Source organism: Vipera berus, assembly GCF_964194415.1.
Source record: "Vipera berus genome assembly, chromosome: 1".
NCBI classification, from domain to species: Eukaryota; Metazoa; Chordata; class Lepidosauria; order Squamata; family Viperidae; genus Vipera; species Vipera berus.
In genome coordinates, this window is record NC_138202.1 from 16,231,328 (window position 1) to 16,250,172 (window position 18,845).

The 18,845-nt window shown below is 43.1% G+C and overlaps 1 protein-coding gene across 1 annotated transcript in view; it reads left to right on the forward strand.

Moving 5' to 3' along the window:
• Positions 1-5,179: 5,179 nt before the first annotated feature.
• Positions 5,180-18,845, forward strand: part of ANO8 (anoctamin 8) — a 70,040-nt gene continuing 56,374 nt past the window's right edge. The window contains exons 1-2 of the mRNA XM_081312661.1: positions 5,180-5,533; positions 16,319-16,429. Coding sequence (XP_081168787.1) covers positions 5,425-5,533; positions 16,319-16,429 — 220 coding nt within the window. The 5' untranslated portion in view covers positions 5,180-5,424. The remainder of the gene's footprint in view (positions 5,534-16,318; positions 16,430-18,845) is intronic.

Consider the following 18,845-nt stretch of genomic DNA (forward strand, 5'->3'; position numbering starts at 1 on the left):
AGATGACGTAGCAGCCTTGCTCCGCGTGGTGGGAAGCTCTTGGAAGGATCCTGGCAGCAAGTGGGTAGCCCTAAAATAGGAGAACAGAAGCCGGTATAATTTTATTGCTGATTTATTTTAAACCTGTTACTACAATACTAAATTTGTATCTTTTTAGCCCGTGCAAACCACGTTGTAGCACCCGCTTCCCCCGCAGCTCTGGTTGTTTGCTGCAGGAAAACGTACATAAATCACCCTTCCGCAAAGCAGCCGTGCCTAAGAAACATGAATTTTATTATCCGAGGTTTTCTCTGCCGCTCGCCGCTGCAGGAGGAGGATGCTTTGAATCTTTATTTTTTTTCCCCCAGACTTAAAACCGCGGAAGTGACCGCTTAGGACGTGGCCGAGAGGGAGACGGGCAGACGAGGTTTAAAACTGAAAGCCGAAAGCGGATTTAATTTAGAATTTGCACTGAATGTTGCTTGTGGGGCCCTGGTTATATAAATTATACATTTATAAAAAGGCCTCCTCCCACTTGATAAATGCAAAAGTCATAACATCCTGATTTGGGCGTGACCGTTTTCCTACAAATACAAACTGGAGAGACATGAGGCTGATCGTGATTTAGGGGATGATTGTATATTAATAAAGAAGCTAGTGTTTGGGTGCTTAAAACCCGCTGTCGGCCCTGATTTAATCTGATTCAATTCACATATCATGCTTTAAGCTAGCCAACTTTGAAACCTGGAGTCAGTAAACGAGAAAATGAGCTCATCTGATTATCATAGCTATTTTCATCTGCAGGCCTATTTTGTTTTGCTTATTCCTTTTATCGTGTATTTATTTATGCTCGCCCAGGGAATTTAAGCCACATCCCAGCTTTTCCACCTTTTATCTTTACAACCACAACCCCAGGTAGATTAGATCTGAGAAAAAGTTACTCGTCCATATGAATATTTATGGCATGAAAATTTGAACTGGAATGTTCCTTTTCTACTCCAGCACGTCTTTTTAAAAACTTGGTCTTAATTCCTCCTTTTGCTTTTATCTTCCTATATTGTGCTATGGTGTTGTTATCTGTGGGTGCATTATTTATGTGAAAAGGATTGAAATAAAGTTGAGCAAAATTTTTAGAAACTTAGCTACAAGCAAAGATTCTCAGTAGGTGGCAGCATGTAGCCAGCCTTGGCTGATCTTGAAAAAGCTAAGTAGATGAGACCTGTGTAGGGCTTGGATGGGAGGCCACAAAGAATCTAAGAGGGCTATAAGGTTGTCAGGCAAATAAAGAAAAGACTAGCCTGAAGATAAAGGCAAGCTGCCTCCATATTGTCAAAAAGCAGCCTGGCTATGGCCTTAAAATTACCAGACATCAAGCATATTGTAAGGGAGATTTTTATCTTTTCATCCAGTATTTTTCAACCTTGGCAACTTTAAGATGTGTGGATTTCCCAGAATTCCCCAGCTAGCACCTTGGATTTTGGAAGCTGAAGTCCGTGCATCTTAAAGTTGCCAAAATTGAGGAACCGTGTTTTAACCTAACAAAAATCTGGTAAGATGGGCCAGTTATTTCACTATTGCAGAAAAGATGGGAATGGGAGGTTTTACGTCTCGTGATGTTTTATGCTTTAAATTCAGCATCCATCTTTAACTTTTTAAAATTATTTTGGAAACAAGGCAAAGCTTGGAATGAAGAAGAAGTCAAGAATTGAAATGAAGCCATGCCGTGAAAACAGAGATAAGAATGTATCTAATTTAGGAAAGTGCAAATAATCTGGGGAGGTTTTTCTTTTTAAATCTAATAGAAGCTGCTGGCAGGACCAACAGGATTACTGATTATTTGTACACAGTACCATCACAGGTTCTTTTAAACCAGGGGTCTTCAAACTTTGCCCTTTTATGACTTGTGGATTTCAACTCCCAGACTTCCTCAGCCAGCATGCCAATTTTACCCAGGTCAGTGGGCTCCAAGACCCCAGGGAGCCAACAGAACCACACAAGTCTTTTGGCAACACCCACCCAAACACTCAAAGGCTAGTGTTCACTGCCCACACTTTTACTACAGCTTCTATTGATTCAGTGACAATTCAAAGTCACAACGACACTGAAAAAAGTAACTTATGACCCTTTCTCACACTTACAATTGTTGTAGCATCCTCATGGTCACATGATCAAAATTTAGAGGCTTGGCAGTTGGCATGTATTTATGACGTTTTCAGTATGCCGGGGTCACGTGATCATCTTTTGCAACCCTTCATTGACAAGCAAAGGCAATGAAGTTAAGTGAATCTCTGCAGTTGTTAAGCTAGTAACACAGCTGTTAAATGAATGTGGCTTCCCCTTGACTTTGCTTGTAAGAAAGTCACAAAAAGGTGATCACATGACCCTGGGAGACTGCAACCATCATAAATAGGAGTCAGTTGCCAAGCGGCTGAATTTTGATCACCTGACCATGGGGGATGCTGCAATGGTCATTAAGTGTGAAAAACGGTCATAAGTACCTTTTTCAGTGCTATTGTAACTTTGAACAGTCACCAAATGAACTGTTGTGGGTCGAGGGACACCTGTACTTTTTCAGTAACTCAGGGTGGTGATCACGAATAATACAAGTACAGGTACTCCTTGACTTGCGGCCATAATTGAATCCAAAATTTCTGTAGCTCAGCAAACAGAATGACATTGTCACATCGTAGGAGACCAGTCATCATTTGGCTGCCCCCTTACCTCCCCATGTGTTTTATATGAGAAAGATATGTGTGTTACTTTGACATTATTAGAGTATATATAGTAGCATAATATGATACACTATGCTTCTATGAACTGTAACTCACAAAATTATGCAATGTATTGGCAAAACCATATCTATATGGTACAAATAGTCCTTGATTTACAATAAGTCAATTAGTGACCAAAATTACAATAGCAGGGGAAAAATGACTTATGACTGGACTTTGCATTTATGACCATCATAGCTTTCCTCACAGTCACATGATCAAAATTTGGGTGCTTGGGAATCACCATGTATTTATGACGGCTGCAACATTCCAAGATCATGTGATCATCATTTGCGACCTTGCCCACCCACCAGCTTCCGAGAAGCAAAGTGTGTGTGTGTGGGGAAACAGGATGCACTTAATGACTGCATGATTCACTTAACAACTGCAGTGATTTGCTTAATAACCATGGCAAAAATGGTCGTAAAATTGGGTGCGATTCACTTAGCACCATCTTACTTAGCAATGGAAATTCTGGTCCTGACAGTGGTTGTAAGTTGAGGACTGCCTGTAAATACGTCTTTGAGTGAAGCTTGATAATTGTATAGTCATGGCCATTTAGTTTTCTTGGCAGCAATAAAGGTAGTCCTCAACTTACAGCAGTTCATTTAGTGACTGCTCAAAGTTACAATGGCACTGAAAAAAGTGACCTATGACCTTTGATACTTATGACCATTGCAGCATCCCCCTGGCTGCATGATCAAAATTCAGACCCTTGCAACTGAATCATATTTATGATGGTTGCAGTGTCATGTTACCACCTCTTGCGACCTTCTGACAAGCAGAAGTCAATGGGGAAGCCAGATTCACTTAACAACCGTGTTACTAACTTAACAATTGTAATGATTCACTTAACAACAGTGGCAAGAAAGATCGTAAAATGGGGCAAAACTCATTTAACAATTGTCTTACGTAGCAACAAAATTTGTTTTGCTCAATTGTTATATATAAGTCAAGGACTAGTGGTATGGAGTTAGCTTGCTACTGTTTTTTTTCAATTTCCTAGTCTAGAGATTTCCTGGTAGTCCTCCATCAAACTACTATCTAAGTTTCAGTCCTGCTTAGCTTTTTTGATATCAGTCAGATCAGCTGGATCTTGATATCATGTATGACGTCAAGCGCCAATATACCTGTGGCTTTTGAAATTATATCTCCACCAGATGAATGTCCCCATTCTTTTCCATGAATTAGTGTTTTGTAGTTTCTTATCCACCCCAAAATCAGCTTTAAAAGTGCATCAGCCCTTGGTGACTACATTTCCTTCACATTTATTGTCAGGTACTTTATAAGGCTGTTTTTTTAAAAAAAATCAGCAAAAGGAATGTTTATCTCTAGTTACACCTGTTCTGGAAGGAGTCTAGAAATAACAACTTGACCTTTATGATATGAAGTTATTTGAAGCCAAGACAAGGTAGGGAAACAAGGATGAAGGTCATGAAATGAAAGGATTTAGAGAGAACCATGCTAATAGATGTGGCATAGATTAAAGAATTTCCTGAAAGAGTGGAATATCTAATCCAATTTCAGTTCAAAAGGGGGCCCAAAAGGCTGTACACTTCCCCCAACCTGCTTTTCTGTAGATCCAGCCACTTTTAAAAAACCTTTTACTGAAAAGCAACAACCCACCACAGAGACAGGAAACCCATAAAAACTCTAGTAGAAGTATGTGGAACATCATTTTTAAAGAACAGAGAAACCTACAAATTGCCCCCATCATGCAAGCTTCATAAACTGTAATTTGTGGGGTTCATTCACACAAGATGTGGCAGACACAAATATAGGGCGTTTGATTATGAAAGGTTCAGTATTACAGTAGACAAGAGATCTATCCTCAGCTATTTATAAGAAGTAGAACATCTATATTAAAAGGCAGCCAATCGCTGAGCTCCTCAGATATGGGACAGATTGACAAAATATCTTCTTTGCCATCATTTCCCATTTCATTGCATTGTTCTCCATCATGGATTTACTGTTTTCATTTTGATTCTGGGCTCTGTCCTAATTTAACCTCCTCTTCTTAAAGGCTGCTTTTTTTTTACGACTGTCATTTAACTGTTTTTATTTCACTTCTGCTAAAACCCAGTCATAGCCATTACGAAATACGTTAGTCTGGGTGAAGTATGTAGAACGGAGGGTGGGGGAAAGAGGAGGCAAATTCGACATATATTTAGGGAAAATTATCTGAGATACTACTGTCCGTGTGCCGTGGAGGAAAAAGTACGAGCAGTTCTGTCAGTCAGAGGATCCCAATTCAACCCCGGGCACGCTGCTGACAGATGGCGCTCGGGAGTCGCCGACCAACCAGATTATTAAACGCTCTTTTGCCGTCTCTTCGCTTTCCCCCCTCCTTTGTCCCTCGGTCTGCGCGCTGGCTCGCTCGGAGGCGCTTTGGGGCGCTGGAGGCGTTAGGAAGGGCCATCCGGGGCAGGTGCCGCTCACCTGGGCCGAGCAGGGAAGCCCCCTTTCCGGCGTCCGTCGCTCCAACCCGGCCCTGATGGCGCGCCGGCTGCCGCCTCAGCCCAGCTCCGGTCCTGTGCACGCCACCCTCCCGTCCTGGCGGCTGTGAAACCAGCCCCGGCTGCTTTCTTGGCTCGGATGAGCCGCCCGCATCCCGACGCCGCACTGCGATGCTGTTTTCCTGGTGCAGCCCTCAACCTTGAGCTCGGGAGCCACGATGCCAGAGACCGGGGCGGCAGGACCGGCGGCGAGCGCCCAGGAGAACAAGCGAGGGGGAGGCGCGATGGATGGGGAGGCGGCCGCGCCACCTGCCACCGGGGTCCTGGGTGAGTAAGCGCTGCCCCGGGTTGCCGTCCCGGGCCATGGGATGGCGATGGCGGCGGCGCGGGCGGGCGAGCGGGACCTCGGGCTAAACAGGGACCGCACCGGCGGCTTTTCCGCAGTCGGCCGTAGGTGTTGCTAAGCGCGGACTTTGTCGAAGTTGGGGAAGATTGGAGGGCGGCCGCGTCCCTTCCGCGGTGGAAATACGGGCTGGAGGGCGCCGGCTGGGAAGGCGCGCCTGTGCGGGTGTGCAAAGGGGCTGCAGTCGCCGCGACGCCGCCGCCGCTAGTCTATTGTCTCGCAAGCGGGCGTGACTCCCCCGACCCAAGAGCCCACCGACTTCAATCGACGGATTGAGGGGAGGGGAGGGGGGGCGTCCTCGAAAGCCTTGCCGGGAGTGGCTGGGCACGACGAGCAGACACGGGCGCCTCGTGGAATTGTACTCGAGCGCCCGGACCTGACCCCCTCTCTCGTCTCCTCCGGAGGTCGGCCGGTCTTCGGGGTGCAGGTGGGTGCGGCGTCTACCGCCCCTCCCAAAATTGCCGTCCCGCCGGCGGAGGCCGAAGGAGACCGGCCCTGCAGGTCCACTGCGGCGGAGGCCATCCGCGCCGTGCCTTTGGATGACGCCGCCGCCATCGGGGGGAGGCTGGTTTCGGCGTGGCCGTGGCTAGGGGACCTTAAAGGTCGCGGCGAGGGACTTCTAGGGCGCGCCTGGGCTTCTCCCAAACCCGGCCTTTCTAGACGCGCAGGACGTGGGCTGCGGGTGATGGGACTTGTAGTCGAGCGTGCCTGGAGGGCGCTGGCTCCGGAACGCCGGTGGGAAGAAGCCCGAAATATGTCTTGAGATTGTGCTGAGAGAGAAAACCCAGCCATTGTAAAGAGGGACAGGACTAGATTGGAAGTGAGGCCTCTCCCCTCCCTGTGTACCTTTGGAAACCTCTGGCCGGAGTGAACTCGTCTTTTTTTTTTCCCCTCACTCTTCCCCTTTTGGCCCACTTTGGGTGGAAAGACCCCTCAAGAGTTGAGTGTATGTGCGGGTAATGTGTGAATGGGGTAATATTAGAGCACCTAGAGTTCATACACTGCTTGATGTTTTAAAATTTCTCCAAGAGGCTAGGTGCGGGTTGTGCAGTCCCAGTGACTTGCCATATGTGCAACAGGATTCATGTCCTTGGCCAGTTTTGCCTCAGTACAGTTTAGACACAACTTACACACACACACACACACACACACACTTGTCTCCCCCCCATGTTTTTGTATAGGAGTTCTTCCTGGAGGAAAAGCAGGATATAAATCTAACAAGTAAAGTGATGAAAATTATTTCTTGCACAAGCCTAATCTTTCTTCAAGGTTAACAGTGGAAAAACTGGGAAGACCCTGGGGCAAATCTGTGGGAAAGAGTTTGGGGTGGGAATTATCTGTTTGAGATATGATTCCCCCCCCCACCCCCAATGGATTGAGAATCCATGCAAGAGAGAAGTGATAAGAGGCACATCTTGGGGCTGGATGGGTCACTCGGCTTTCACACGGCACGTGTCTTATGGATAGCTAGTTCCCACTGTTTTAATGAAACTTCTTCTGATCTGCTGCCCCTTAGCTTGAACTTAATTCCCAACTAGTAAGGCTTAAGGCAGGGGTCTTCAAACTTGGTCCTTTTATGACTTGTGGACTTCAACTCCCAGAATTCCTCAGCCACGCTGGCTGAGGAATTCTGGGAGTTGAAGTCCACAAGTCATAAAAGGGCCAAGTTTGAAGACCCCTGGCTTAAGGTATTGGACTTCAGCTCTCACAAACTGTAGTCAGTACTGAACTGAAATCCATAATTAAAGTTAAACACATGGGTTGGATTCATAAACTGTTGAACCATATTTTTAGCCACAATTTATTGAATAAAGCACACTTGGCTGGTTTCACACAATACATTGAAATTATTAAAGACAGTGTGCTAAACCACTAGTAGTTTTAACCATTATTAGTTGCCTGAGCCACAATAGATGGATTCCTACAATGCATTAAGCCCTAAGCTATGGCTGACAAGCTGTAATTGTGCCTTATATCTGAAAAACCAAAACCTCACAGTCATGTTATGGTTTAGTATAATATGTGTCTAGAATTTACATGGCCAATTACATTAAATTGCTTAGGCATAGGTGCATCTAGATGTTGGAGAGAAGAATGTATTTTATCTCTGTCCCCTCAGATGAAGGAAATTCCAGCAATGCTAAACAGCTATTTCTGAGGACAGAGCCTCAATAGAAAGTATTTTAGTAGCTTTCTTTTGCCCACCTTATTTTTTTCTAGTACAGTAGTTTTTCACCCCACCGAATATTATAGCCTGTATTTAGTTCTGTGAGTTAAAACTATCGTCTCTGAATAAAACAGCCAAGAATCAAGCAAGGTAAAAAGAAGTATCTCTTAGGCAGAGATTTTGAACCCAAAGATGGTTGAACAAAAAGGATAAGTTTTGCAGTTGTGCCTCTAAGAATGTGCACTTTTGCAGATTAATTGAATCCTCCAATTCTTTGGGTTGATTTGGCCCAGAAATATATCTTATTAATATGTAAATTAATGTCACAAACTAAATTTATTGGTGCAAATAGCAGAAAGCTTTCATTACCTAGATTCTAGCTACTTAAAAGTAGAAAATGCTTAACTGGTCAAATAAAGCAGAACAGCTGTACCGACACGCTATGCTCAGCTTGGTTGATTTTAACCTTGTGTAACATTTTAGTAGCTTAGTGTTTTGTTAGAATCCTAGCCTTTTGATTCACTTTTGATTCAATATATAGGGTGAATCCTGAAAATGAGTTAACTCGGAACTCAGATTAAGTATGTCATATGAATCCAGCTATGTAGAGACTTTGCATTGAAGCCTGCTGACATACGTGTGTGTACGTGCATGTGCATATATTCTCACTGTAGTGCCAACCTCAGCCCACACTACAGCTGTGCCAAGAAGATTTTGGGCACCCACAATGCCCAGCCTGTTTCTTTCATTGCCTGGAGTCAGTGCCCACAATCAGCAAAGACAGGACTCCTTTGTCAAAATCCCAATTCCTGTTGGATTGGCTGAGATGGGGGAATAATTTTTCAATCTTGTACCATTTCATCCTTGTTCCAGAATTTTCCTAACAAGTGGAGGCTGCAGTTCTGAATCTGTTTAATTGAGGTTGTATAACTTCTTAGTGTAGCCTAATAGAAAAACTTGTGCAAACTCTTAGTATGGGGAAGGAGAGACAAACACCCTAACAAATAGGAAAGGAGAAATAAGGATTGATGTTTTATGCTGCAAATCTTTATAGCCCATTCTTTCCCCCTTATTTTGTAGCACTATAAGGTAGACTACTCTTGCATAGGGAGGTTCCATGTGGGTTAGATATCCTGAGGAAAAGCTGTAAGGGTAAACAATTAAATGGATCAGACCAAAGTATGAGATCCTATTTCTGATAACAGCTAATTTTTTTCTGTCCCATCAGCAGACGGTATTCCAGAATCAAATATAAGATCTATCTTTCATAACTTTAAAGGCAATATCTTCTAGATATATTGGACAATAATTCAAATTACATATGGGGATGCTGAGCAAGCGTGGTAGGATTTGTTTTCCAGCACAGCTGAAGGGCACCAGATTGGGGAAAGTTGGCTTAAGGGATTCGAAAAGATCTGCCAAGCTAAAATGTACTCAACATACAAGGAACATCTACTAGATCTGTAAACAGGATGTCTTACATTGTGTTTCCAAAATGACTTGCCAGATGCCTCCGAGAAGCCCACCAGCAAGACATGAAATTTGCCAACCTTCCCTGTGTTATTTTCCTGCAGGGATGTGTTAACTGAGAATAGATTTCCTTTGAACAGGGAGTTTCATTTATTTGCTGTTATTCTACGAGCATCAGTGTGACTAGCTTTATCGCGAACATGCCCCCATTTTATACAGCTGAGTCTCAAGCAGATCAGAAAAGAATTTTGCCCTTCTTTGAAATGTAGTCCATATTGGCAGTAATAAATATGTGTTGATTGTGTTGGAATCTCAGAAGTGGGCACACACAAAATTACACATCCCTTAGTATCTTAGCTCGTGACAGCATAACGATTTCTGAACCAAATTCTTGAAACAAAGAAGAATTTTGTAGAGCAGCTGGTTGCATGCCACAAACTGGAGAAGAACACTAAAGTTCCCAAGAAGTGTAATTTTTTTAAAGGAACACATACTTTATTTACAACACACACTGCCATAAGAAGTGATGATGGTTACCATATATAAGTAGATAAATCCACATTCATAATTTAGTTTTCAGCCTTTCTGGTCTTGAATATCTTACCTAGGAAGCCTTTTCATCTAATTTATGTGGGCTGCTCTTGTATTCATCCAAAGGGTTAATATCAATTATTTCCTGGTGGTTAAATAGAACCGCCTTATTTACATATAGTATACCTCTGAATAACAAATACTAGGAGTTGTGCAAACAATGTGGGGATTGGTTATGGGGGAAGATGTTGCCCAATACTTTGTTCTTACTATCTTTGAAACAAATACAGATAGTCCTCGACTTACAACCACAAGAGAGCCCAAAGTTTATGTTGCTAAATGAGACAGTCGTTAAGTGAATTTTGCCCCATTTTACGACCTTTCTTGCAGCTGTTATTAAGAGAATCACTGCAGTTGTTAAGTTAGTAACACGGTTGTTAAATGAATCTGGCTTCCCCATTGACTTTGCTTGTCAGACATTTGCAAAAGGTTATCACATGGTCAGGAACACATGATCAGGGACACTACAACGGTGATAAATATGAGTCAGTTGCCAAGCCTCTGAACTTTGATCACATGACCATGGAGATGCTGCAACAGTTGTAAGCATGAAAAATGGTCATAAGTCACTTTTTCCAGTGCCGTTGTAACTTTGAACAAAGTGAACTGTTGTAAGTCAAAGATTACCCAGAGTAGTCAACAATGCTCTCAATAGTAGCTAGTACCTTTCCATAATCTGCGGGTTACAGTTGAATTGGGACTACAACTCCCATAATTCCAAATTCATATTGACTAGGTCAGGGGTAGGCAACCTTGGCTTTTTTTTAATGACTTGTGGACTGGGTCAGAAATTCTGGGAGTTGAAGTCCACAAATCATGAAAGAGCCAAGGTTGCCTACCCCTGGACTAGGTGTTCAGAGAGTTGTAGTCCAGCATACCCAGAGCGCATATGATTGGGGAGAATTGAGCTAGAGCAGGGGTGTCAAACTCAATTTCATTGAGGGCCGCTTAAGTATTGCGGTTGCCCTCAGGGGGCCGGGTGGGTATGGCCAGGGTGGGTGTGGCCTACTGGGTGGGCGTGGCTAGAGTGCGTATGGCCTACAGGGTGGGCGTGGCCAGCTCTACATCGTTCGCTTCAAGGGTGCCTATGGGGGCCTGGGCAGGAGTGGGACAGATCTGAGGGTCTCTGGCAGAAGGAGGGTCTCGGCCAGGGCCAAGGCAGTGGGGGCCGTTCCCTCACTGTTTCCAGGATGGCTTCACGGGCCGCATGAAACCACTTCGCGGGCCGGATCCGGCCCCCGGGCCTTGTGTTTGACATGTCTGAGCTAGAGGGATCTTTGCCTTTTAACTTCAGGGTCCTGTTTATTTCAAAGCGTCCAGGGACAGAGGCTGAATAACTCTCCATTTGAAATGTGAGGAATACACAGGAGGTGGCAGAGTAGGCTGATGTCTCTTTTTTTGTTGTTGTTTCACTTATAGATAGTCCTCAACTTACAACCACACATTTGAGCCCCAAATTTCCATTGCTAACCACGGGAGGCGTTAAGTGAGTTTTGCCCCATTTTATGACATTTATCGTCACAGTTGCTAAGCGAAACACTGCAGTTGTTTAAACAATTGTTAAGTGAATCTGGCTTCCCCAATGATTTTGTTTGTCAGAAGGTCGCAAAAGTTGCTCACATGACCCCAGGACACTACAGCAGTCATAAATACAATCCAGTTGCCAAAGTCTGAATTTTGATCATGTGACTATGGGGATGTTACGACAGTCGTGTGGAAAAATAGTCATCGGTCACTTTTTTCGGTGAAGTTGTAACTTTGAACGGGCACTTAGCATGGTTGCTGATCGGGCATGGAAGCCAGCTTGGTATAATGGATAAGGTGGTGGAGTAGGAACCAGAGTTTCTAGTTTTCTCTTAGGCACAGAGTCCCCTGGATTAATTTGAGCCAGTCGCTCTCTTCCCACCCTACACATCCTGGAAGAAACTAATAACAAACCACAATTTTAATAAGAAAATTGCACGGACTTGTCCATGAAGGCTCCAGAAAATAAAAGGGTGGTTTCTCTTCCCCCAGTTTTAGCCCAGGCAGTGAAAGTTTTATTTCTCAGGAAAAGAACTACAGTAGATAAAACTATTTCCAAGTAGTGGGATGTGTTTCACACTCCAGAGAACTCTTGGGGCCTCTCTCTCAGTTAACAACTGCCTGAAGGAGAAAAGTCCTGCTTGTCTTGACATATTTGCTTCCAGATGTGCTGATCTTTGTAGCCCATTGGCTTTGGGCCAGGTTCTGCCTTCACACCCATTTTCTGCTACTGCCTGTTCCAGTCCAGCTGGATTCTTGTTACACAAGCTTCTAGTCCTCATTGCTACATTTAGGAACAATAAGCTAACATTTCCTGCTTGGATTCCATCTGACTAGTCCCAGAATACAGGCAGTCCTCGACTTACAACAGTTCATTTAGTGACCATTTAAAGTTACAATGGCACAGCAAAAAGCGACTTATGAGCATTTTTCACATGACGGTGGCAGTATCCCCATGGTCACATGATCAGAATTCAGATGCTTGGCAGCTGACTCACATTTAAGACGGTTGACGTGTCCCAGGGTCATGTGATCCCCTTTTGCGACCTTCTGACAAGCGAAGTCAATGGAAAAGCCAGATTCATTTAACAACTGTGATACTAATTTAACAACTGCAGTGATTCACTTACCAGCCGTGGCAAGAAAGGTCATAAAATGGGGCAAAACTCACTTAACAAATGTCTCACTTAGCAAAAAAAAATTTGGGCTCGATTGTGGTCATAAGTTGAGGATTACTTGTACTTACTAGTTGAGCATCCTTGCAGTTGGTGTTCTGACACATCTGGAAAACACTCTTTTTGGAGAAGGATCTACAGGTGTTCTTGGCTGGAACTCTACTCTTGAATAACAAGAAATGTGGCAGAAACATTTCTGAAGATAATGATTAAAGGAATACAATAGTTAATTGTCTTTATAGCCAACTCTTCTCCAAAGAGATCCAGTGGCACATATAGTTCTTCCTTCCTTAGGCCAACTTTCTGACCAGGTTCCCGTAACACAATAAGTCAGAGAACAATAATGGGAGAATTGGGGGCTTTAGCACATCTTTACCTTAGGGATACTGTGATGTTACTGGAAAAGTCATTTACTCATTTAAACCAAATTTATGTGGCTGTCCATCTCACGAAAAGTAACTCTAGGTGGCATACAGCAAAACAGTAAACAAATTAAATTTATAGATTTAAAATTTAAATAAAAAAACAGATTTCAGCCATTCTAAAAACCTCTAAAAAGCTATAGACATTTAGAGCTTATCTTCTTTTGGAGTTAAGTAGCATCTGTTTCAATGGTTTAAAAGACCCGAGCCTATAGTATGTTTCTCTGCCTGGGTTTACATGTTAAGCACACGAGGTTAGGAAACTACGTATGACATTCATGCATGCAAGGGGTTAGTCACTGGCCTGTGTTCTCTCTGACCTTTTAGCTTTACAGCCCACACAAACATGCCACAATCATCACGTTTCTCTTGTTGAGATGGGCAGCTACAGAAATCAAACAAATAAATAAAATTGTGCCTTTTTGATTATAGCTAGCCATGAATGTTTCTGCACAGGCGTGTATGGATCCTGAACCCATCCCCGCTATCACTTACAGGCCATGCTTCAAATTCTGGGAAATGAAGTTTCTTCGCATTTCACTAGCGAAGGTTTTGTTTCCTGCACATGATGTCTGATGCAAGGCAAACCAAATTCTGGTTTTTGCTCCTGCTTCCAATTTTGGACCTTTTATAGCTTGTTAGTGGACAGCGGGGACTGTAGATCAATGGAGTCAGTATAGGCTGAAAAAAGCCAAAACTACTGGGAAATCCATTGTTGAGTTGTTGCCATAGAAATATCTAGCTTTATCATTCCCACTGCCTCCCCCTCCCCATTTCTCCATTTTTTCAGCGGAGATTTCCCAATAGTAAGTATACGCAAGAAAGCCCTTATTGATGACGTCTGGCTGGTGCTATCTTGCAACACAATAAAAGGGACCCTTTTGTGCAAGCTGGTGTGTGTGTGTATAGGTGGGTGGGTGGGTGTTATGTGCATATCAAGATGAACCAGAGAGAAAGAAAACGTGAGTCTCTTGAAGAGAGGCTGGTTTATAGGTCTGATATGACATTTAGCAAGAACTGACTAGCACTGCAAGAGGAATGCACTAAATAAAAGAATAAAGAGCACTTGATGGTGCAAGAAGCAGGCACTGAAGAGGTAAAGCATTGGTACGTATAATGGGTTATTAAATTATTCTGGCTTTTATATGTATTTTTTTAGAACATCTTTGTCTTTTTATTTTTGGAATGGCAGATCAACGGACTTCCAATTGTGATACATAGACTTCTAGGGCTGCAGTTGTAAATAAAGCCCAGCTTGAGGTGGTAAATACTTCACCTGTCGAATTTTTGCCTGTGTGGCAGCTAAGTGCATAGGCACAATACTTTTTGCAGAGGAGAGGATTGGCAGCCCTATAAAGAAGGAGCTAAACTTAACCAAGGCACAGTTTCAGGATATGAAAGAGGAAAGGCAGACTGTGCAATCCATGGGTGTCCTACCTTTTGGCTTGTCTGGGCCACTTTCATTGAAGAGGAATTGTCATGGGCTGCATGTAAAATATATAATATAGCTAATGTATCTAAATAACAAACTTCCTTTACTTTTTTATATTTTTCATTATAACATTGTTGGGGGGCGCATAACTAGCTGTCCAGGGCCGCCAGTTGGACATGTCTGATGTCATCTAAATTGTTTTCCACCAAGCTTTATATCATTCCTGCCTCCTTACGTCAGGCCTTACTTAGCCTTACTCCTGCAGTGAAATGTTTCTGCTCCTATGTAATAAAAGTGTTTATAGATCCTTTCCAGCAAAGTGAGAAACTGAGATTTCCCATCGGAGTCCAGCCTGTCAAAATATGCCCTAATACTCAGGTTGCCATGGGGTCATGGGTGGTCTACAGAACTCCTTCTGAACATGCATTAAAAAAATAAGCATGAATAGAAACGTATTTACTGATGTGCTTGAGTAAGTTTGTCTGAACAATTTATCAGTAGATTTGCATCGTTCATTCAGAATTTAATGTTGTACTGTTTAATACTGAAGGGTTTCCTATCATGTTAAGAATATAGATTCTGGCTTGTTCAGTATCAGTTTCCCATCGTGGCTAGGTAGGTACCCAGCCATGCATCTTCAAATTTTCTTCCCTGCAATACCCATCATCCTGAGCCAGGATGAATATTCTTGTCACTAGCTGGACATAATTGTATAGGAAGGCGTTGACTTACAACCATTCGTTTAGTGACTGTGAAATTATAACGGTGCTGAAAAAAGTGACATAAGTGATAAATGCTTATAAGTGTTTATAACCATTGCAGCTCGGACGCTTGGCAACTGAGTCATATTTATGACGGTTGCAGTGTCCCAGGGTCATGTGATCACCTTTTGCGACCTGGCAGGCAAAGTCAGTGGGAAAGCCATTTAATAGCCATGTTACTAACCCAACGGCTGCAATAATTCACTTAACAACTGTAGCAAGAAAGCTCGTAAAATGGGGCAAAAAGTGTTTATGACCATTGCAGCTCGGACGCTTGGCAACTGACTCATATTTATGACGGTTGCAGTATCCCAGGGTCATGTGATCATCACCTTTTGCGACCTGACAGGCAAAGTCAATGGGAAAGCCACTTAACAGCCATGTTACTAACCCAACGGCTGCAATAATTCACTTAACAACTGTAGCAAGAAAGCTCATAAAATGGGGCAAACCTCACTTAACCATTGTCTTGCTTAGCAACAGAAACTTTGGGCTCACTTGTAACTGTAAGTCGAGGACCACCCGTAGCCTAACCTAATGAGAGGGTGGGAAAAGATTTTTCATTGGGGAAAAATCTTTCCCTGTTATTATCCCTGACACTCGGTCTTCTGAAACACTGTCACTGAACATGAAAGCTCTGGTGGCTTTGTAAGGTAGAGTAGCAATTGATAGCCCTAATATAAGCCCTGCTGGATCGGTGGAGGGTGGTGTTCCTAATCCAGCACCCCATTCCAGTCTCTTAATGTGATGGAAACTGCATCTGGAGGAGCAGTGGGGGGGGCAGTTTTGGCAACCCAGAGAGAGGCCAGCATTCAGAGCCTGAGCAGTCCTCAGCTGGATGGGGGGAAAAGGAAGAGGTTCAGGCTAGTCACATCTTAGAATCTCTCAGGATAATCTAGTAGGTTAGAAAGTTATAGCTTTAGTTTGGCAAGATTATGTTCACTAGACGTAAGCAAATAAAGGGCTGAACTTGATTGGATTTTGCTGTGTCTTCTCTGGGCTCGGTCCTGACATTTCTACGATTCAGAGGAGAGGAAAGGCGGGTCTCCCACAGGAGAGGAAAGTAGAGGGCATCCAAGTCTCTTTTCAATGCATCTCAGCTCAATTAAAAGATGCCGGTTCCAAAAAGCACTCAATGATTCACCATTTGTACTTCTCTCTTTGCAGACAAGCTGTTTGGGAAACGTCTGCTGCAGGCTGGGCGTTACATCATGTCCAATAAATCGTGGATGAAAACGGTCCCCACGGAAAACTGCGACGTGCTGATGACTCTGGCAGGTGTGTGGGGTCAGAGAGGCGGTTGCCGTTGATTCTCTCCAAATGTAATTAGAATTGTGATTTTAATTTTCCTCTCGCTCTGCGGCTTCTCCCAAAGAACTTCTGCAGTTTGACATTCTGAACTAGTCTAGCTTTGATTGCTGGAATACAGTTGCTGGAGGTAATCTTATAGATTGTGGTGGCTTCCAGGTGCTGGGCCTTCTATTCTCAGGATTCACAGTAACCAGATTAGAGTTGGATTCAGATGATCACGTTTAGGGCTGTGTAGACCCATTAGAGCTGTGTTGACCTATTAATTTTATATATTTTTCCCTGGCTGCTATGGGTTTTATGGGGGTGTTTTTTTGTATTTTTTTAACATGTTTAGTCATCCAGAATCATGCATTTCAGATCAATCTCATAAATAAGTGCACCAAAGTGCTTGCTTTGGGCTTAATAGGTTGGATGGGCTCATCCAATTTCAAGACATTGATGAAACCATACTTTAAAAATTCATAACTTTGTAAATTTTTGCACATAATGTTTGTGCAATATAGCTGGTTGAATATTATCCTGCTCCTGAGGAAATGATTTATGCTGGGCTCCGTCAGCTGACAAAACTGAAACGACTAGATTCCAGTTCACCTTGACCTGACAATCCTTGTTTGTTCTTGTTTCCTCCAAAGTTTATAGCTTTTTTTTTTAAAAAAAAGGACAACGTGGTTACAAATGTCTACCTGAGAGTAGACATCCATTATATGGGAGGAGTGCATAAGCCAAAATACTAATCTAGGGGAATTTTATTCAATGTATCCAACCAGGATCTTATTACCAGAATTTGTTTTGAATAAAAGTAATAAGGTGGACAAGTGAGACATCAAAACTAAATGATTCAGCAAAAACAAAAGAAATAAAAATAAATATCTACCCTTGCATTAACTCCTGATGACAGCCTCCATATAGTTGTTCTTGTGAAGAATGATGGAACTAGCAAACCTCAAACTGGTGAGATTGCTCTGTCTCTAAAGCAACATTTCCCAGTGTGAGAACCTGCAATGGTGGTGCAGATTAACCTAGCTGCAAGTGCCCAAAACCTCAGGAAATTGCCAAATTTCACAAGAAGTCGTGTTCTTTTGAAAATGTTGCAAGATGTCAGGTTGGAACATCAACATTTTTGGAGACTTCACTCATGACTTCAGCTATTGTTTAAACTTATTATTAAAATAATTTTCACGCTATATAAGAAAAATATTCCGTGTGTCACAGTGCTGAAAGGCATCATGTAATTAGACCCTGGCTTGCATTTCTGTTACAGTGCAATGATCCACATGCTGACTGAGAATTTTTCCAGTAAAATTTAAGATCAGCTAACAGTTTCAGTTAGGAAGACAGATCAAGTTAAAGAAAATATGCCAAGCCCAAAAATGTTTTGGTCAGCCCTAGAATAGAGTTTAGGGACGCGGTGGCTCAGTGGGTTAGGACGCTGAGCTTGTCGATCAGATGGTCGGCAGTTTGGCGGGTCGAATCCCGAGTGCCGCGTAGCAGAGTGAGCGCCTGTTACTTGTCCCAGCTTCTGCCAACCTAGCAGTTCAAAAGCACGTAAAAATGCAAGTAGAAAAATAGGGACCACTACGGTGGGAAGGTAACAGTGTTCCGTGCGCCTTTGGCGTCTAGTCATGCCAGCCACATGACCACGGAGACGTCCTCGGACAAGCGCTGGCTCTTTGGCTTTGAAACGGAGATGAGCACCGCCCCTAGAGTTGGAAATGACTAGCACGCATGTGCGGGGGAACCTTTACCTTTACCTTTAGAATAGAGTTTATACACTTTCCTATACCTTTACTTTAACTTGTCCCCCCCTCCAATAATTATTTTTTCTACATATTTCCAAATACAAGTGTAGCAACTTTCCTTATACGTGATAATCTTTGACTTGAGACTCTAATTGAGCCCAGAATTATGGTCGTAAATTGTGCTAGTTGTTAAGGAGGTCACCATATTATCATGCCCAAATACAGTATATGGTGTTTTTTATTTGTAATGTTCATTAAGCAAATTGTCCACAATGGGTGTTTTTGTCAGAAACCCGAAATAAATGCCAGTTTCTAACAAAAAAAATTATAAATCTGGTGAAGTGACAGCAGGACACCACAAACAGCCGGACATCTGGGCCAGTTGTTGAGCCCCCAAAATGCAGTCATGTAACTGGGGGAGGGGTGTCCATGATAACTTTGAATTTGGTTCATAAGTAGCCTGGGGAAGTTTGTTGAAACTTTGAATACTTGCTAAGCAAACAGTTGTAAGTTGAGGACTACCTGTACTAGTGCTTCTAGGTGTGTCAAACTACAATTTCCATTGCCTTTGGCCAGCATGGCTAGAAAGTGATGGGAATTGTCGTTCAACATATGTGAATAATTCCCACTGCTTCTATAGGCCC